The sequence below is a fragment of the Eleginops maclovinus genome, chromosome 18 (genome assembly GCF_036324505.1).
Source record: "Eleginops maclovinus isolate JMC-PN-2008 ecotype Puerto Natales chromosome 18, JC_Emac_rtc_rv5, whole genome shotgun sequence".
Lineage (NCBI taxonomy): Eukaryota > Metazoa > Chordata > Actinopteri > Perciformes > Eleginopidae > Eleginops > Eleginops maclovinus.
This window is the reverse complement of record NC_086366.1, coordinates 17,955,666-17,977,687: the sequence shown is the minus strand read 5'-3', so window position 1 is coordinate 17,977,687 and position 22,022 is coordinate 17,955,666. Positions and strand designations below refer to the sequence as shown.

The window sequence follows — 22,022 nt, the reverse complement described above, 5'->3', positions numbered from 1 at the left end:
TGAAAAAGAAGATATTTATTATCTCCAAATCAAAGCCCTGGATGGAGGCTGGCTCTCTAAAACTGGCACGGTTAATGTTACGGTAGTAGTTATGAATGTGAATGACAATCCTCCAGTCTTTTCATCCTCAGAGTATAGCACATCAGTGCCTGAAAACTCAGAAATTGGAACAAATGTCCTATTTGTGAAGGCAACAGATGCTGATGCAGGTGCGAAGATAGCATACTCTTTTACTGCTGGCCATGTTGATAAATTTGCAATTGATTCAAATAATGGCACTATCATCACTTTGGATGTATTTGATTATGAGCAAGAGCAGATGTTTGATCTAACAATCAAAGCTTCAAACAATGGTGGTCATACCTTATTTAGTTTAGCACACGTTGTCATCCACATCTCAGATGTTAATGAGTTTAAACCTACATTCAGAAAAAAAGAATATAACTTTTCTGTATTTAAAAATGTTGTTCTTGGAAATAGAATTGGAAAAGTAACAGCTACAGATTATGACCAAGGCTCTGCAGGTCAGGTGTTTTACCTGATGTTTGGTCAAAACAAACATATGGGCTTTGAAATTAACAAACACTCTGGAGAAATATACACAACTGGCAGTTTGAGACAACAGGGCAACAGTCACGTAGTTTTGAAAGTTCTAGCGAAGAATTCTGGTGTTATCACCGGCATGGATGAAGACGAGGCTTTGGTTCACATCAGTGTGATCGAAACAAATGATGCACCGGTTTTTACCTCTGCACTTTATTTGGGCAATGTTGCAGAAGATAGCCCATTTGGGACATCTGTGATAACTGTGAGTGCTGTAGATGAGGATTCTATCTTGGACTGGAATCGTTTCTTCTTCAGGATTCAAAATGGAAACACAAACTTCTCTTTTGCCATTGATCCTTCAAGTGGTGTTATATCAGTAAACTCTACACTTGACAGAGAAATGTGGCCAGTGTATAATCTGACTGTTACAGCCACTGATAATGGCTCTCCACCATCCACTGGGACTACTTATGTGACTGTCACTATTGACGATATTAATGACAACACTCCCATACTCTCATCTATTGAGGCTCAAGTGAAGGAAAATCAGCCTAAAGGCACATTAATTGCAACTTTAAATGCATCTGATTCTGATTTGCCACCAAATCAGGGACCTTTTACTTACTGGTTGGTTAATCTTTCGACGGGTAGTGCTTTTTCCCTGACTACTGACGGAGTTTTATTTACCACACGGACTATCGATCGGGAGCAAATCTCTTCATATCGAGTGTTGGTGGCTGTTAGAGATGCAGGGATCCCTCCACTGTCATCAACAACAATGATCCACATCAAGGTCATAGATGAAAACGATAATCCTTCACTGCCTAGAAATATCTTCATTGAGGTGAAATACTTTGGCAGTTCTTTCCATGGAGGCCTGATCGGTAACGTCCATCCTGAAGATCAGGATGAGTCTGATACATTCTACTGCGCCATCAAAAGTGGACAACTCAATATGTTTACAATACCTAATGGCACATGTGAGCTGATGTCATCTCCTTTTCAAGGCGAGGCTACATTTAACATCACTATCGAGGCTACAGATCAGCTTCACTTCCCAGTGAACAACAGTATCTATGTAAACTACAAAGGCTTCACTAATGCAACTTTAGACAGCTGCATATTATTCTATGTGTCATCATCCTCAATGGAAGAGTTCATGTCTAATAAGTATTTGCGCTTTGTGAAAGCTTTAGATAGTCTGTTTAACCTTCAGGCCTCTAAGACTCATGTATTTGGAATTAAGCATCTTGGCAGTGAAATTCTTCTATTGGCTGTGGCGAAAAATTACAACGGTCAATATCTTAGCAGAGAGGTGGCCAGTGGTATTTCTGTAAGCCATAGGAAATTACTGGAGGCTCAGAGCAATGTGACGCTTTCTCGCATCACAAGTGATCCCTGTCTAACCAGCCCATGTCAAAATGGAGCAACATGCAACAAAAACATTTACATCAGCCGGGATGTAGCTGTCCTGGAAAGCTCAGCGGTCATCTTTGTGTCACCCCAGAAAGAGATTTTTAATTGTACCTGTCCAGCTGGCTTCACTGGGGAACTGTGTGAAGATGACACTGATGAATGTCAGGTAAATCCTTGTGAAAATAAAGGCACATGTGTGAATACTCCAGGAAGTTTCTACTGTCACTGTCAGAGCGGTTTCTCCGGCTTTTTCTGCTCTCCTGATGAAGATAAATGCTTGAAGGTGAAGTGCCAAAACGGAGGAGCTTGTATTCCCACTCAGGATGGATATCACTGTCACTGTGTGCCTGGATTTGAGGGTAGGCTTTTGAGTAAGAGAAAACATTAATCTGCATGAATAGTTTTCCAAAACTGTGCTTGTTTTTGTTTTCCAGGAGAAATGTGTGAGCAGCCAATTAACCACTGTAGATCAACCCCTTGTGTTGAGGGCAGCTGCACCAATTCACAGACTGGATTCTCTTGTCAATGTCCCTTTGGTAAGAAATATGCATAACAAAGGAGCTTTAAAGGCAAATTTCATCAGTTGGGAACATTTTATTAGATTTCTTGCTACAGTTAGCAGTTGGTAAGGTTAGCTTAGCACAGATTATTGAAACAGGATAAACACACTTTAACTTTATTAAAATATATTGTGGGAATCATTATTTGTGATTCTCACCACACCATTACAGGTTGCTCTTTATTCGTTATCTATATGATACCTCTCACTTGTCATGTGCATACATGAGTGGAACACTCTTCCAAGAGAGTATCTGAAATTGTGTGACATAATAAAAGAAAAAGGAAAACAGTCTGGAACATAATCCCCTTTAAAATTACATCTTGTGCTAATGAGCTATTAGCTTAAAAGCAGTAAGTGAAAATGTGTAGTTCTGTAGCTTTTACTATTCTTCTTTATTTAAGAAAATATTCTTTAAACTTTTCAACCTTAAAATGAGAACCTAGTTATGTTCTCAAAAATATTTAAACAGTCTGTTTCATTTTAGGAGTCAGTGGAGTCCACTGCGAGGAGCAAAGTTATGGCTTTGAGGAGTTGTCCTTCATGGAGTTTCCCCCGTTGGATCGCAGAACCAATTTAATCTCTCTAGAGTTTGCAACGGTACAGAGGAAGTCTCTGCTCCTGTACAACCCTGGAGGAACATCCAGCAGGGAGTTCTTTGCATTGGAGATACTGGATGGGGTCATACATCTCTCTTATGACCTGGGCTCTGGACCTGTGAGGCTACACACAAACAAACAAGTGGCAGACGGATATTTCCACAGTGTCACTGCCAGGAGGATTGGGAATGTGAGTTTTATTTATGTCAGAACAAACACAAAGTTAATGAGAAGGCTTTTTACATTTGAAGTCAATCTGAATAGACTGATAAAAGCACTATTTCCATTTAACAGATGGGTTCTTTGCATGTGGACAACTGCACAGATGAGGAAAAAACAGGATTCTGTTTTTCACAGAGTGCTGGCAGTAGCTTAAAGAGGTAGCAGTAAAATAGCAATCACTACTTACACACAATTCATAATGTACCATAATGTAATTACCGTGTTTGGTGTTTATTAATTTCAAGCCTTTATTTACATTCAGAACACTAGATGTTGGCAGTAACATGATGTTTGGAGGAATCAAGACCTTTGAATCCGTTTTACTGCATCCTGGTCAGATAAAAACCCATGACTTTGTCGGATGTATTCGTAGCATTCATGTGAATGGCATCTTGCTGAGACCTTCAATGGCCCTAGCAACATATAACATCCTTGATAGGTAATAATTTAATATGCACAATACATTTTTCCATTGTAAGAATAAACTGTGAGGTTTACTTACAAATGATTTTTGTCATCATTTTTTATTTAATTAAGGTGTCCTCGGACAACACCATCACCATGTCATAGCAACCCATGTCAGAACAGCGGTGTGTGCCATGACCTATGGTCTGATTATTATTGTGAGTGCAAAAGCATTTTTACTGGAAGCAACTGTGCTAAAGGTAAAAATACTTTTTTTATACCCAGGGCTGATTTTACATGTTTTTCTCATTTTGAATACACATTAAACATGTTCTGTCTTTTTTTATAGAAATGTCAGAGGAGCTTGTATTGCGATTTAATGGGAATGATTACATTGAGTATGTCATAAAGGAGCGATTCAAGAGAGACTATCTGCTGAAAGGATTGCTCTATGATAAACAAGATGAAAACGGCAGAGCATCAAGAGTGGTTGAAATCAAGTTCAAGACCGAAGATGACGGGGTCTTAATATCTGTTGTTGGACAGACAGGATTCTCAATGCTAAAGGTATGCATGAATAAATTTATCCAGAGATTATTCATCTTTGATGTCTTTATATTTGAGGTGTGTAATAGCGTGTTCTTTTTGTTTAATACAGATAAAAGACAGAAGGCCTGTGTACATTTCCAAAGATACACAATCAGGACACGAGTTAGATTTCACTGTGGACTCTCCTGTGGCTGATGGAGTCTGGCATGTCCTCGCTTTGCTCAGCAATCGACAGACCACCTTTCTGCATCTGGATAATACATCAGCCTTAAACATCACTGAGCACAGTATGGATCTCTCTCCTGTTAGTGTGGAAAAGATTATTCTTGGTGCAGCTGTGACAGGTGATTTCTGTTTAAGTAGATCACTCTTATTACAACCTGTATTTTTAAACTTACATGAATTTCTGTCTTCATTCTCTTTATGCAGGGTTCACTGGATGTGTGCAGTATTTCAATGTGAGCGGTTACACTCTGCCTGTTAGTGGACACAGTGAGATAGTAGAAGTCTGGCCAAGTTCGACTCTTATCCAGCCGAGCTGTAGCTCTCCAGCTGTCTGCCTCTCCTCGTCCTGCTCTGAGGGGGACACAGCAGGGGTGCATTGTCTCTCTGCACACTGTCAAAACCGTCTGGGTGGTTGTGGACTTGCTTTGAGGAACACATCCTGTGTCTGTCTACATAACGTTTCTGACCATGCCTGTGATATCTGCCTCTTAACAACAGAGAGTCGTAACCAATGCCCTGAGGCGCAGGGCAGCGCGCCCCTATGGCTCTTGGCTTTGATTCTTCCTTTAATCTCCATCCTTATGATTATAGGAATTTGTGTTTACAAAGTGAGGCATCACAAAGCAGAGGGTCAGAGTGATAGCTCGCAACATGAACCAGAGCACGGGACTGGCAATGTAGTGTTTTGCTTTGACGACAACAGAACACTCACAGATGCAGAAAGCAATATGCAAAATGTCCCGATAAGGGCATGTCAGCTGAGGTTAAGTGCAGAGTTCTACCGGGATGCAAGTTTGACAAGTGTTCTGCCAGTGCCAAAGACTGAGCTAGAGTATTATGAAATCGGCAGCATCTCTAGTGAACTTCATTCAGACACTGCCTCATTGACACTCAGCTGGCACAAGCATCTGTACAGCACAAAGGGTGTGAAAGCTGATCCTAAGCAGAGGGGAGATCTGAGGATGCTGTTAGCTGAATTTAAGAAAGAATGCTCCAGTGAAGAGAGGACAACAAGTCAGATAAAGCCACAAGACGTTGCTTTCCTGAATAAGCAGTTGTTGACTAAAATTGATTTACAGTATGCACCATTTTGTCACAAGAAGAAGTTGGTAGAACTAGAGTATCTGGATCCCGTGCGATGCCTAACTCTTCAAGAAATTAGTAAACTAAACACTCCTCAGGACAAAACAATGTCACATCAAGCATCCCTGAAGTCTGGACCTACCAAGACCAACACGTTGATCAACGGCTCGTCTGACAGTGAAGCAGACAGCACATTAACCGGATCGGAGTCTGAGTGTGGACAGTTTGCATGCAACTACAGACCACAAGGCATCCTCCCTGTCAGCGCACTCTTAAAGCCCACCTTTCCCTCTGATGCAGGTCAGCATGAAGCTGAGAGTGCTCCCTCTAGCATGTTTGAGCAATGGGAAAATATTTTAAATATGCACCTTCCGTTTAGCAGCTATGCCCCCGTATTTGAGGATATAGCATGTCTACCTACGGACCAAATGTATAGCTATGAAATGCACAGTGACAAAGAGGAAATAATTTGATGGCCATTATATAGGTGTCAACAATAGGTCAGGGGGAAAAAGTTAATATTTCTGCAGCAGTGGCGAGCCATCTCTCTGAGGGCCTGAGATATTCTAAAAAAGAATATTTAAAAACATTTAAAAAATAAAAATAAATCCTTCGAATCTGCCTTTTCAGTTTCTGTTGGAATGTGAAGGGTTAAATGAAAGACGCTTCTTTGGCTGTCTTCCCAGTAACTCCAGAGACCGCCAAAGAAGCGTCTTTCATTTGACATTACGTTCTCGTAATGTCAAATGACAGTACAATTGACCAATCATATTCTCTCTAAAAGGGTGGGTTTTATTATCACGGACTTTATGACAAGTTCCGCCCGCTGTCAAACTAGTGGAAAAGTAGCTAGTTAGCATCAGAGCTATCGTTAATAGCTGAGTTTCAGTCACGTGGTTATGATGACGCACGAAGGTGGCGCGGTTTCAGATGGAGGGCAGGAAGTAAAAATGGAGAATACGTCTATGGAGGAAACCGTTGCAGAGAGTTCGTATTGTACGGATTTAGATCCAGTTTCAAGACAAAGATACAAGCAATTAACAAATATGTTGGACGTGACCCGTATCTCATGAAGATGAGTGAGTTTTCGACAGAACCTAAAGATTTGCCAACAACCGAGGCTGTTGATATCACACACTATCTGGTCCTTCAGACATCCTACTACACCAAACAGCAGATGAAAGCCTATACAAATCTGGAGGCATATAACTTTTGTTGTCAGCGGGTGGGTCCACAACTTCGGTACCAAACGGCTCCACGATGATTATCGTTTGGTCTTCGCCAGGGTGAGTGTTTGTTGGAAGACAACCGCCGTGACGTCTGTCAGTTCGTGCGTGGCAACAGGACATTTGTGGAGACAGGGACAGTGTTGGATGAAGGGAGGAGTGGACGACCAAGAACATCTGAGGAAAACATCCATCGTGTGACAAGCCTTTGATCGTTCTCGCTCATCCCTCCGTAGCCTACTACTGCGATTGTACGCGTACGTGTGTGAAATTCGAGGTTTGCATAGATTTTCTGACAATCACATTTGTAATATTTAATAATAATGCTGGTTACACATCTTAGTACAATAATTTACCTTGATCATTTAATGTCCCATTCCCAATGATGCCCTCTGATTGTGGGTTGTCAGCTGTCTGCTTCAGATCCGGGCTCCCAGCTGTCTGTTGGAGATCCAACATAGCCTCTGCACATTCCGACTGTCTTTGTTGGTCTTCCTTGAGCTTCATGCTCTGCTCTCGTTGAAGAGATGCCTCTGATTTGGGATTAGTTTTTTGGTAACCGAGGTTGACCGTCGAAATTACGGCTCCTCCCACTTTTGAGGCAAAACAACGTTGTCATTTGAAAAGCGGAAAATACAAATTCTGAAGTTTCACAAATGTAAGAAACCCGTGGATTTTTGTATCCTCAAGGAGTTTTGAGAAACATTTTAATATCAGCAGTTATTCCCGATACAACTGGATGACAGGATCGACAAGGGTAGGCCAAAGTTATTTTCAATGTGCCGACTTAATTGATTTGAATTAGCTTTGCCGGTTTTAACAAAATTACCTGTGTTGTGTTCCAAAATGCAAGGATCGCTGTCCATTGTTACCTGGCTGTGGGGCCTTGTCATGATAGGTGTTCATAAATTGTTTTTTGTGTGGTAGAGGGTGGCTGTCATTCATGCGCAACCCGGGCCGTTGTTTACGCGCAGCTTGTGTGATGATATTTGTATTTTTCAATTGTAAATAAAACATTTTTCTTAATAAATAAGTCGTTTTTTGTAATTACTCTCTCTGTCTCTGTTGCACAGACAGACCGCCTTCACAATTCAATCTGGCCAATCAGGTCATTACTCTGGAATAAGAGTGAACAGGTTAAACAGAGAAATGATTGTGTTCATTATTTTGTTTACAAAAATATTGTACCTTCAAAACAAAGAATATCTGCATAAAACTGTCAGTATTTAAGATAGTTGGCCAACATTACAGCACGTATTATTTGATCAATGACATCTGATACTCCACTTACTCATACAACACAAAGGGAGTACTTTGAAGGTGTGCTCCCCTTTCAGCACTTACACAAGAGGACTTACAGGACTGAAACATAGGAAATGGTGATGGCTTTCATGACTGTGTGTCTTTTTAACATATGTTTAAGAAGTATGATCAGTGTAAATTCATAGCTTAATTTGCCATTGTAAATTGAGTTTAGAAACCTTAAATTAAATCAAGAAAAATGCCTACCTTTCTTTACTTACCAGTAAATCATAAAAAGTTTGCCCCTTACCCAATAATCATATTTATTTTTCTCTATTTCCGATTGTACGATTTTCTATCACACAAAAAAGCACATGTTCTTTCTTAACGTATTTGTGTATTTTAACCAACGAGAGACCATTAATGAGTGAATGTAATTTGGTAGCACTGCTTGGTACAACAGGGGAAGTATTTTTGATAGAACTCTATTGAAGGGAAATATTTTTGTAATATTTCGTTTCGGCATCGCACCTTTTATACGGTCCCTGGGAATCAGGTTGAATCTGTGAATACCTTCCTAATTTAACCAAACTAGGGAAGCCCTCATCCTGCCCTCTACGCTGATCTTATCAATATACTGTAGGCTCTGAGAGGGCATTACAGCATCAACGCCTCTCTCTTGTAATTCTAAAGATTATTCAAAAGCTTTATCTGTTCGTTACGTGTCTTTTACCAGAAGAGGGCTTTTTCTCTTTTTTTTTTTAAGCATAACTTGGCTTGTGAAAAGAAAAGTGGACTTCTTTGGTGAAATTGCTGATGGACATACAATATTGTATCCCAGGTAAGAACTGAGATTTCCCCACACACTAGATTGCCGTAATCTCTTTTTTTTGTGCATATATATTTCTAATAAATTAAAAAGTGTTACAACCTGGACCTAGGGTCTTGGGCCCTCTGGCAGTTTTGGTAATGTAGCCTTTGCACATATCATACTGTGACTTGCCAATGGATCCCTTGATTAAAGTTCAGCCTTAGCAAATATTAATATTAAGAATACATTTGAAAAAACCTGGTCAGCAAATCCATGCATTCCCTAAGGCCACAGTCTTTTGTATGACACCTCACCTTTGTATTATAACTCCTCACAAATAACCCTAAAGATAGTTGGTCAGATGACAATCTAGTAAGTCAAATCTGAATATGTCCTGTTTGCAATATGTCCTCTAATTTGTTTTAACTTTAAATCCATAACTCCATAGAGTTCAGGCTTTTGACAATGGCAAAAAAAGAGCAATTTTTACTCACAAACTTTTGCACTTCTTTTAATAAAATGGCATAGCAAGGTAAAAAATACCTCGGCATATGACTTGTATTTTAATGTGTGTAACATTTTTTAGCAATTGGCATTTTTCAGTTTAAAAACTGAAAAATGCATCCATGTAAATGTGACTTACATGCATGCATCTCCATCCAAACTTAAAAGACAGAATGCCATGCAGCTTTGTTATATCACACACTCACCTCAGCATTCTTTTATTAATATTTAGGGCTGTTTTCTTTGTACCAGAGGGCGAAAAATAAATATGTGATTTATTGAGAGACATTGAAAGCAAACTATTGACTTACGTCTCCAGCCTTTATTCCTTTAGCACAAGCAACTGGAGAGAGTCTGTACTTCAATGGGACCTTGCTGGCAAAATAAATGATAAATATTCCGGGGAGTTGGTAAAAACTGAAATCCTAGTCACTTGTGTAGGGACCAGTAAGTGTTTCCTTCAAATATGAATGAAAGAAACCCTTTTATCTTGTGAAATATAGTCCTCATGATGCAGATAATGTGAGGTGTCATTTAGTTATTTTCATATAAGCTCAACAGTCAAGACAAAGTCCAGCATTTGTAAGGCATTACATTTATATTTGTAGTGAGTAATATTTAGACAGTATTATAATCTGAACTGCATACTACAGCAATGAAGCAAACAAACACCAAACAAATCATGAACACTTTTCATATGTATTTCTTATAACTATACAATTTTATTTTTAAAGTAATATTTATTTTTGTTGAACAGTAACATTTCTTGCAGATACGGCCACACTTTTAGAGCAGACTACTATAGGGTATCAGTATGTTATTAGAATGAAAGTTTTATATCTATTCCAATTCTAGTTGTTTTCAGCTTCTTTATCAAAGTCTGCTTGATTTCCTGAGTTTTGAAACAATATATAATTGGATTAACAGCAGCAGGTAAAAGACTGTACAACAAAACTAATAAAATACGGACATCCAAACTGAAAGAAAATCCAACAGTATTGGCTACATAGACAAAACACCTGGGAAGGTAAAAAAGGCAAGTGATAAATATTTGTGGGGAACAAGTTGATAAGGTTCTTTTGCGACCGGCAGCATTGGACATTTTCAAAATGACTACAATAATTGAAACGTATGAAAACAAGATGAATGCAAGTGGTAGCAAGAGACAAAACATGGCTATACAGAGGGTAGTGACTTGTACAATTTTAACTTCCCTTCCACATGCCTGATATGTTATAGAAATGTGGTCACAGAAGCACTGAGTAATAACATTTGATTTACAATAAGATAAAGTGAGGGCATGGAGTGCAATGGTCACCATTAAAGGCAGAGGGATGAACCAGGCAAGGCCACAAAGCACAGATATAATGTTGTTTGTGATAAGGACAGGATAACGCAGCGGAACACATATTGCAATAAATCGATCAATGGCCATTACCAACAAGTTGAAAGAAGTTACTGACCCTAAATAGTGAACAAAGAACATTTGTGTAAAGCACCCGTAAAATGAAATATTGCTATCATCAAACCAATATTTTGATATGATCTTTGGAAGAGTCACAGTGCCAAATGTTAAGTCATTCAGTGCCAGGTGACAAAAGACAAGGTATGTTGGTTTTTGAAGTGACTTTTCATAGATCACAAATGCTAAAATGAAAATATTTCCTATTGCAATAGCTAGGTAGACGAAAAAGAACAGAGCTGACACGGGTCCGTAATAGATTGGTAGAAGTCCAGGAAATCCAAGGATTAAAAAGTCTTTCATCCCTGATACATTGGTGTAGATCATTTTCATCTATTTCACAATCAGCAGATTACATGTGCAAGACAAAGAAAGGTATTAGTCTCATAATTGATAGGATTATCAGCACACATTCGGATTTGTTTTAGGTTTGATTTAAGTTATATACTTGCAATCTTTTCAAGTTAATTCTTACCTAAAAATGTAAAGGTTTTTCTCTCATACAATTATCATGTGAATAGATTTAGTATGCAAATGATAAATCTCTTACACAAATATTGGTTATCAGATGATGGATGATAGCATTCATTATTACAATTAAAAAATCATAATTGAAGAGTTTCAAACATATTAAGTTATTCCGTCCTCTGTCTATCTGACAAACACATATCCGCATAATAGTTGTTTAAATGCAAAAGCTACTTGAAATGAATTGAAGCACTTTCCTCAAAAGTTTTTACAATGGCATCTATATTTAGTTTTTCACCTTTTCAATCAATAGCATATCAAACAACGTTATAGTATATAAAAGGAAATAAAGACGTCTAATTAATATACTACAGGTGTTCTTTCTATTGTGGAGTCCAGCTTAGAGTCTTACCTTTCAGATGCAGGCCAACAACTAAATGCTGAGAGCCATGACTGACTGACATTAATATCTGCTCTGTGGTGTCTGACCATGCATATCCTCAATGGGGCATATTCCCAATCTAATCTCTAGAGTGGAAACAACATGATGGTAACTTCTTCCTTGTGATTACAATGATTCATGCAAAACAAACATAAAGGTGAAACAATTCATATTTAATTATTAACAACATTAAAACAGATGAAAATACATTTAGAAAGGCACACTTGAGCTTCATACAGCCTGGTTGCTGAACCGTTAAACAGCATTCTATCACAAAATAATATCATGGCATATCCTTAACAAAAGTGAATCACTACAATGGCTTTTATTTTCTTACCTCATTACTATACCTTCTAGTATACCAGGTATTCAGAAAGGCCATATTACAATTGAACCCAACTTAAGTAACATATTACAGTATAATTATGTGTAAATGAATGCTTTATGCATCTTTTGTTCTCCCCTAGACGTTTGCATTTGTAAAACCTCTCAAAATGCAATAGAAATTTGGTTTCACTAAAGCACAGAGTACTGTACATTTTCAAAAACTCTTGGTTAGCCGTCCCTTGTGGAACTATGAAAAAATCAAACACAGAAAAGCAACACAACCTCTCGACCATAAAACTTGGCATACGTATGTATTATTTTCTCAATGGAAATGTACAAAAACCCTTTTTTTACCTGAAAATTGGCCGCACAACTGGTGTGTATTTAGACACTGTATGTATGTTCCGGATATACATATATATACAGTTTTGTAGCAACATCATCATACAGAATCCAATTTCAGGTCATGTTTGCAAAAGGTTTCTCGAATAAGGGCTCGAATAAAACATACCTACTACACTGGAAGGCTGCAGACTAATACAAAAACCTATACAAATATTAAAGTGATGAACCCACTCTAGATTTCGATTCTAAAGATATGCTTTAGGTAAACAGTAATCTATTGAAGGGAAATATTTTTGTAATATTTCGTTTCGGCATCGCACCTTTTATACGGTCCCTGGGAATCAGGTTGAAACTGTGAATACCTTCCTAATTTAACCAAACTAGGGAAGCCCTCATCCTGCCCTCTACGCTAATCTTATCAATATACTGTAGGCTCTGAGAGGGCATTACAGCATCAACGCCTCTCTCTTGTAATTCTAAAGATTATTCAAAAGCTTTATCTGTTTGTTACGTGTCTTTTACCAGAAGAGGGCTTTTAAAAACATTTTTTTAGCATAACTTGGCTTGTGAAAACAAAAGTGGACTTCTTTGGAGAAATTGCTGATGGACATACAATATTTTATCCCAGGTAAGAACTGAGATTTCCCCACACACTAGATTGCCGTAATCTCTTTTTTTTGTGCATATATATTTCTAATAAATTAAAAAGTGTTACAACCTGGACCTAGGGTCTTGGGCCCTCTGGCAGTTTTGGTAATGTAGCCTTTGCACATATCATACTGTGACTTGCCAATGGATCCCTTGAATAAAGTTCAGTCTTAGCAAATATTAATATTAAGAATACATTTGAAAAAACCTGGTCAGCAAATCCATGCATTCCCTAAGGCCACAGTCTTTTGTATGACACCTCACCTTTGTATTATAACTCCTCACAAATAACCCTAAAGCTAGTTGGTCAGATGACAATCTAGTAAGTCAAATCTGAATATGTCCTGTTTGCAATATGTCCTCTAATTTGTTTTAACTCTAAACCCATAACTCCATAGAGTTCAGGCTTTTTAAAACGGCAAAAAAAGAGCAATTTTTACTCACAAACTTTTGCACTTCTTTTAATAAAATGGCATAGCAAGGTAAAAAATACCTCGGCATATGACTTGTATTTTAATGTGTGTAACATTTTTTAGCAATTGGCATTTTTCAGTTTAAAAACGAGACAAGATCTGTTTTTTTCTTTTGAAACCAGAACAACCATCACCATGAAACCATAAAGTTGTGCAAAGCTCTTATGTTTTTTTATTTTTGATGTGACTTACATGCATGCATCTTCATCCAAACTTAAAAGACAGAATGCCATGCAGCTTTGTTGTATCACACACTCACCTCTGCATTCTTTTATTAATATTTAGTGTAAAAACTGAAATCCTAGTCACTTGTGTAGGGACCAGTAAGTGTTTCCTTCAAATATGAATGAAAGAAACCCTTTTATCTTGTGAAATATAGTCCTCATGATGCAGATAATGTGAGGTGTCATTTAGTTATTTTCATATAAGCTCAACAGTCAAGACAAAGTCCAGCATTTGTAAGACATTACATTTATATTTGTAGTGAGTAATATTTAGACAGTATTATAATCTGAACTGCATACTACAGCAATGAAGCAAACAAACACCAAACAAATCATGAACACTTTTCATATGTATTTCTTATAACTATACAATTTTATTTTTAAAGTAATATTTATTTTTGTTGAACAGTAACATTTCTTGCAGATACGGCCACACTTTTAGAGCAGACTACTATAGGGTATCAGTATGTTATTAGAATGAAAGTTTTATATCTATTCCAATTCTAGTTTTTTTCAGCTTCTTTATCAAAGTCTGCTTGATTTCCTGAGTTTTGAAACAATATATAATTGGATTAAGAGCAGCAGGTAAAAGACTGTACAACAAAACTAATAAAATACGGACATCCAAACTGAATGAAAATCCAACAGTATTGGCTACATAGACAAAACACCTGGGAAGGTAAAAAAGGCAAGTGATAAATATTTGTGGGGAACAAGTTGATAAGGTTCTTTTGCGACCGGCAGCATTGGACATTTTCAAAATGACTACAATAATTGAAACGTATGAAAACAAGATGAATGCAAGCGGTAGCAAGAGACAAAACATGGCTATACAGAGGGCAGTGACTTGTACAATTTTAACTTCCCTTCCACATGCCTGATATGTTATAGAAATGTGGTCACAGAAGCACTGAGCAATAACATTTGATTTACAATAAGATAAAGTGAGGGCATGGAGTGCAGTGGTCACCATTAAAGGCAGAGGGATGAACCAGGCAAGGCCACAAAGCACAGATATGATGTTGTTTGTGATAAGCACAGGATAACGCAGCGGAACACATATTGCAATAAATCGATCAATGGCCATTACCAACAAGTTGAAAGAAGTTACTGACCCTAAATAGTGAACAAAGAACATTTGTGTAAAGCACCCGTAAAATGAAATATTGCTATCATCAAACCAATATTTTGATATGATCTTTGGAAGAGTCACAGTGCCAAATGTTAAGTCATTCAGTGCCAGGTGACAAAAGACAAGGTATGTTGGTTTTTGAAGTGACTTTTCATAGATCACAAATGCTAAAATGAAAATATTTCCTATTGCAATAGCTAGGTAGACGAAAAAGAACAGAGCTGACACGGGTCCGTAATAGATTGGTAGAAGTCCAGGAAATCCAAGGATTAAAAAATCTTTCATCCCTGATACATTGGTGTAGATCATTTTCATCTATTTCACAATCAGCAGATTACATGTGCAAGACAAAGAAAGGTATTAGTCTCATAATTGATAGGATTATCAGCACACATTCGGATTTTGTTTTAGGTTTGATTTAAGTTATATACTTGCCATCTTTTCAAGTTAATTCTTACCTATAAATGTAAAGGTTTTTCTCTCATACAATTATCATGTGAATAGATTTAGTATTGCTTTGGGCTCTGGTAACTAGTGATGTGCATTTGCTATTATTTTTTACTTTTAATAGTGCAAATGATAAATCTTTTTCACAAATATTGGTTATCAGATGATGGATGATAGCATTAATTATTACAATTAAAAAATCATAATTGAAGAGTTTCAAACATATTAAGTTATTCCGTCCTCTGTCTATCTGACAAACACATATCTGCATAATAGTTGTTTAAATGCAAAAGCTACTTGAAATGAATTGAAGCACTTTCCTCAAAAGTTTTTACAAAGGCATCTATATTTAGTTTTTCACCTTTTCAATCAATAGCATATCAAACAACTTTATAGTATATAAAAGGAAATAAAGACGTCTAATTAATATACTACAGGTGTTCTTTCTATTGTGGAGTCCAGCTTAGAGTCTTACCTTTCAGATGCAGGCCAACAACTAAATGCTGAGAGCCATGACTGACTGACATTTATATCTGCTCTGTGGTGTCTGACCATGCATATCCTCAATGGGGCATATTCCCAATCTAATCTCTAGAGTGGAAACAACATGATGGTAACTTCTTCCTTGTGATTACAATGATTCATGCAAAACAAACATAAAGGTGAAACAATTCATGCTTCATACAGCCTGGTTGCTGAACCGTTAAACAGCATTCTATCACAAAATAATATCATGGCATATCCTTAACAAAAGTGAATCACTACAATGGCTTTTATTTTCTTACCTCATTACTATACCTTCTAGTATACCAGGTATTCAGAAAGGCCATATTACAATTGAACCCAACTTAAGTAACATATTACAGTATAATTATGTGTAAATGAATGCTTTGTGCATCTTTTGTTCTCCCCTAGACGTTTGCCTTTGTAAAACCTCTCAAAATGCAATAGAAATTTGGTTTCACTAAAGCACAGAGTACTGTTGTTTTATTTTTTATAGGTACGTCTTTTGAGTTAAATGATTTTTTTGTTTTTTTTAATGTATTCTATAAAGTACTGGCAATTTTTCTCTGTGTTGGAATTCAACACACACTGTAATGGCTGCCATACATGTAGAGATAAAGATTTAAGAAAAATTTGGAGTGGTCTCTTTATTCTTTCCAGCTGTGTATCCTTTATTTAACCAGATGAAATTGTCAATGAGATTAAAATCTCTTTTTCAAGAGCGACCTGGCCAAGAAAGCAACATGAATAATGTTTCAACAAACACAAACAATACAGGCAGACAAATATGACGTCGTAAAACACAAATGAAATGGTAAAATAGCCAGTCAGTATGCAAAAAAAGAAACAGTTAAAAGCATAAAACTGGCACTTATAAAATATGTGTGCACCAAGCAGAGCTTATCTCATTAATATTACTTTGCCTGTCATTATGTCTTAATTACATTTACGTATTAGGAATACTGTAGGAGTAAATATTAGTGCGTGACTGTTAATCCAGCAAAAAATGTACATGTTTTCTTAAATATAACCAGATTTAATCTGATTGCGGATCCTGTGCAGAACCTGTTGTGTCTTGTCAAAAATGTCAGTCGTATCTACTTTCTTGTTTGGGTCATCATGCCCCAGGTCTATGGTTGGTCATGTTTTATATTTTGTTTAGTAATTTTTGTCTTGTCTCCCACTTCCTGTTTTATTTTGGTACTCACCTTCTACTTCTCGTTCCAGGTCTCTTGACTCCCTGTCACTGCCCTTGTCAGCATCAGCCCCGCCCCTGATTGTTTCCATCTGTTCCCTGTTACCTCATGTTTAAATAGTCCTGTCTCCCCCTGTCTTGTGCCAGTTCATCTTGTCCTGTCTGTGAGTCAGTAACCAGCGTACCAGCATTGTGTTTATTAATCCTCCATGTGAGCGTCTTGAGTTCTTGTTTTTGTTGTGCATTTTTTGGAAATAAAGTATATTTTTTTAATACTTTAACTCTGTCTCCTGGCGTCATGCATTTGAGTCCTACTCTTGTGTTTAAAGTTTGTGACAGAACGAACTGGCCACAATGGACTCAGCCAACCCGAAGACGCTTCACGCTACTCTGTCAGCTCAAGGAGTAAATCTACCAGCATGAGGAGCAGCTGGGCTCAATCAGCCAAGGAGTCAAAGACCTTGCAGGACATCAGGTCGAAATCCAAGACTCCATCAACTCACAGATTCAATACCTTACGGTGCAGATGCATCAATTCCTCGCTCATCAGCAGACTGCTTCACCGGTGACCTCGCCTTGCTGCTGACTCCTCTCCAGCCGATACTCCTGCTGGTGCTCCCATCTCAATCCCGGCTGCTTCATCATCACTGCGTCTGGCTCTCCCGGAGAGATTTTCCGGAGACTACAACAACTGCAGAGCCTTCCTTGTGCAGTGCGACCTGCATTTTCAACACAACCCAGCAGCTTTTTCATCTGACCATGCCAAGGTGGCCTTCATCGTGTCCCATTTAACTGGGAGGTCTGCAGCCTGGGCTACCGCAGAATGGGCCAGAGAGTCCATGATCTGTTACTCACTCCCCGAGTTCATAGAAACCATGAGCCGCATATTCGACCACTCATCGCCTGCCACGGAATCCAGCAGAAGACTCATGCAAATGCATCAGCTTAACCGTCAGGTGGTTGATTATGCCATTGAGTTCCGCACGGCGGCAGCAGACAGCGGGTGGAACACTCCAGCACTCCTCGACGCATTCAGGATAGGGCTTTCCAGCTGGCTCCTCTGGACGTGCCACCGGACCTAGACTCCCTTATCTCCGTGTCCATCCGGTTGGACAATCGTCTTCGGGAGAGGGAGCAGGAGCGCTGGCGCACTGGGGTCAATCCTCCCAGTCAAGGCCCTTCCCGTCCATGACTTTGGATCCCCAGAGGACAGTGCCTCCGGTTGCTTCGGGGGAACCCATGCAGCTGGGTAGGACCAGGCTGTCTCAGGAGGAGAGGCAGCGCCGTCTGCGAGAGGGCTGCTGTTTCTACTGTGGCCAGCAGGACCGCCAACTCGCCTGCTGTCCGTTAAAAGAACCAGTCCAGCCAGGAGGAGGGCGCTGGTGAGCAAGCTGTCCACAGACTTTCCTCCTCGTCATGTAATGCAGGTAAAACTCTTTATTAATGATCAGGCCATTGACCAAGGGGTATTAATAGACTCAGGGGCTGATGAAAGCCTAATGGACTGGTTTAGTCCAACGGCTGCAGATAAAAAACCCATTTATGCCAGTGCCTTAGACAGCCGCCTTTTGTTCACTGTTACTCACTGCACAGAACCCATTCAGATCATTATAAATAAGGACCATACAGAAACAATGCAATTTCCAATCTGCTCAGCACCCAGTTATATTGGGTTTCCCATAGCTAAAAATACACAATCCCCACATTGACTGGCGCTCCGGGAAAATTAAGGGGTGGGGAGAGACCTCTAGTAATAGATGCAAACGCTCGCAGGTCGTTCATGCATCGGCTGAACCCGGTGGGATTGCGGTAGATCATCCTAATTATCCAGATCTGCTGAAGGTACCCCCATGCTACCATGATTTTAAAGGAAGTTTTTAATAAATCGAAAGCCTTATATTTACCTCCCCACCGACCGTTCGACTGCCCTATTGACCTGCTAACAGGTGCCCCCATCCCCAGAGGCAGACTATATTCCATTTCGGGACCGGAGAGAGCAGCAATGGACAACTACATCTCCTCCTCACTCAAGGCAGGAATTATCTGTCCCTCCTCCTCGCCAGCCGGGGTGGGCTTTTTCTTCGTCGGGAAGAAACATGGGTCACTGAGACCCTGCATAGACTACAGCCCTCTCAATGACATTACGGTAAAGAACCGCTACCCACAGCCACTCATGTCCTCTGCTTTCGAGCTGCTTCAGACTGCCAAGGTGTTAACCAAGTTGGATTTGAGAAACGCTTATCACTTGGTTAGAATAAGAGAGGGTGATGAGTGGAAGACAGGGTTTAACACCTCCAGTGGCCACTATGAATATTTAGTGATGCCTTTTGGACTGTGCAATGCACCAGCTGTGTTTCAAGCATTTGTGAATGAAGTTTTGCGGGAGTTCCTGAATGTTTTTGTTTTCGTGTATCTCGATGACATCTTGATTTTCTCCCCCGACTCTGAAACCCATGTTAATCATGTCCGTCAGGTTCTGCAGAAATTGCTTGAAAACCAATTATATGTTAAGGCAGAAAAATGTGAGTTTCACAGAGAGACCATGTCCTTCCTAGGATACATCATCTCTCCAAATCAGGTACAGATGGACCCTGCCAAGGTCAGTGCAGTATACAATTGGCCTATACCAGACTCTAGAAAGAAAGTACAGCAGTTTCTAGGATTTGCAAACTTCTACAGGAAGTTTATTGGAAGTTTCAGTTCTGTTGCTGCCCCTCTGCATGTTCTTACAGCAGCAGCTGAAAAGAACTATGATGTGGGAAATAAAGAACTGCTAGCAGTTAAAACAGCACTTGAGGAATGAAGGCACTGGTTAGAGGGGGCAAAGCAGCCTTTCATAGTCTGGACCGACCATAAGAACCTGGATCACATCAAAAAAGCTAAATGCGTCAACTCTCGCCACGTTATTTTTTAGTAGGTTCGACTTTATGCTCTCTTTTTGCCCCAGGTCCCAGAACCGGAAGCTGGATGCTCTGTCTCGCCTTTATGACCCAGAACCACTTGCTATTGAACCGAAAACCATCCTTCCACTGAACCGCGTGGTCGGAGCATTTTCTTGGCAAATCGAATAAGACGTGAAGCAAGCTAACATTTTGAGCACGGCGCCCAACCAGTGTCCGACCAACCTGTTGTTTGTCCCTGTGACTCTTCGCTCCAAGCCACAGGTCTCTCTCCCTTCCACTGCGCCAATGGCTACCAGCCCCCACTTTTTTCGGTCAACAAAGTAGAGGTAATGGTGCCATCAGCTCAGTCCATGATCAGGCGCTGCCGTCGGATATGGGCCGGGGATCGCCAGGCCCTACTCAGAAGCTCAGCCCGGATGAAGGCTGTAGCAGATGTTCATTGCAGGACTGCTCCCCTCTACAGACTGGGCCAGAAGGTCTGGCTCTCCAACAAAGACCTACCTCTTCATGTTGCCTCCAAGAAATTGGCTCCCAGGTTTGTGGGACCATTCCCCGTGTCCAAGATAATCAATTCTGTGTCTGTGCGCCATGACTCCCCAGGTCTATGAGAGTACACCCCACATTCCATGTCAGCAAGATCAAACCTGTGCATGAGAGCACACTTGTCCCCGCCTCCAAGCCCCCTCCACTGCCCCAGCTCTTCGATGGTGGTCCAGTCTATAAGGTCCGTAAGCTTCTGGCGGTCCGCGGCCGGGGCAAGCAATTCCTAGTGGACTGGAAGGGCTATGGCCCCGAAGCGTGCTCCTGGGTCGCTGCAACCTTTGTTGTGGACAAGACCCTTATTCTGGACTTTTATGATCAAAGTCAGCCTGGGCCGTCAGGAGTCAGCCCTAGAGGGGGGCGGGTACTGTTGTGTCTCGTCAAAAATGTTAGTCGTGTCAAGTTTCTTGTTTGGGTCATCATGCCCCAGGTCTATGGTTGGTCATGTTTTATGTTTTGTTTAGTCATTTTTGTCTTGTCTCCCACTTGTTTTATTTTGGTACTCACCTTCTGCGTCTCGTTCCAGGTCTTTTGACTCACTGCCCTTGTCAGCGTTAGCCCCGCCCCTGATTGTTTCCACCTGTTCCCTGTTACCTCATGTTTAAATAGTCCTGTCTCCCCCTGTCTAGTGCCAGTTCGTCTTGTCCTGTCTGTGAGTCAGTAACCAGCGTACCAGCATTGTGTTTATTAACCCTCCATGTGAGCGTCTTGAGTTCTTGTTTTTGTTGTGCATTTTTTGGAAATAAAGTATATTTTTTTAATACTTTAACTCTGTCTCCTGGGGTCGTGCATTTGAGTCATACTACCTTGTGTTTAAAGTTTGTGACAGAACCTGTATTAATATTGCAGATATTGTATTGCTTTCATAGATTATTTGTGTGGAAAGCAGTAATTAATCTAGTAATGCCAAGAATATTTTTTATCATCGCAATTTTTTTCAAATATTTTAATAACAATTCAATAATTTAGTTCTTTATCCTTTAAATAATCACTCACCACTTAAACAACATAAGATGGACATGTATTAATCCCCATGGAGAAATTCAGGTAACTATTGACAGAATAGGAAGCAAAAGGAAATGATTTAGCCCTTATAATTTAAATAATAGTAATAATAATAAAAAATATATATTAAAGAAAACTTACGCTAATAACTTTTCATCAAAGCAAATATTTAATTAAAACTACTACTACTACTATAAAAAAAAAGATGATCAAAAAACACAACATTCATTTGAATTACCAATAACCACCATCAATAGAAAAAGGAAAACCATAACATTTATGATTTAATTGTGATTACCTCCAGGAAAGTAGTGGGAAAAGTTAGTTTGGAGTCTCTTCACAATTTTCCTTTTAACAGAAGCTAGTGAGTCTATTGGGATTGTAAAACATTGTGGCTGAATGTCTGAAACAGCTTAATGTCAAGCGCTGTCTGTCTCTACAGCTTCCTTCATTTTGTCTCCTCTCCTGCGGTCTGAAATGATATTTTAAAAAGGCGTGCAGAAAAAGCTTATCCTACAAC

General features: G+C 39.4%; 3 protein-coding genes across 3 annotated transcripts; 1 reads left to right on the top strand and 2 right to left on the bottom strand.

Moving 5' to 3' along the window:
- Nucleotides 1–489: 489 nt before the first annotated feature.
- Nucleotides 490–7,780, top strand: LOC134879880 (protocadherin Fat 4). The gene is made up of 9 exons (XM_063906434.1): nucleotides 490–2,321; nucleotides 2,397–2,498; nucleotides 3,009–3,310; nucleotides 3,415–3,500; nucleotides 3,605–3,781; nucleotides 3,880–4,007; nucleotides 4,097–4,314; nucleotides 4,406–4,640; nucleotides 4,726–7,780. Exons 1-9 carry the CDS (start codon nucleotides 542–544, stop codon nucleotides 6,075–6,077), a joined length of 4,380 nt encoding a protein of 1,459 aa, XP_063762504.1. The 5' UTR covers nucleotides 490–541; the 3' UTR covers nucleotides 6,078–7,780.
- A 2,427-nt stretch (nucleotides 7,781–10,207) lies between these two features.
- LOC134880620 (olfactory receptor 52E8-like) lies at nucleotides 10,208–11,182 on the bottom strand. Its single transcript, XM_063907612.1, has one exon. The coding sequence runs from the start codon at nucleotides 11,180–11,182 to the stop codon at nucleotides 10,208–10,210; it is 975 nt and encodes a 324-aa protein (XP_063763682.1).
- Nucleotides 11,183–14,248: 3,066 nt separating this feature from the next.
- On the bottom strand, nucleotides 14,249–15,223 carry LOC134880510 (olfactory receptor 52E8-like). Its single transcript, XM_063907464.1, has one exon. It carries the CDS (start codon nucleotides 15,221–15,223, stop codon nucleotides 14,249–14,251), a length of 975 nt encoding a protein of 324 aa, XP_063763534.1.
- Between the last annotated feature and the right edge of the window lie 6,799 nt (nucleotides 15,224–22,022).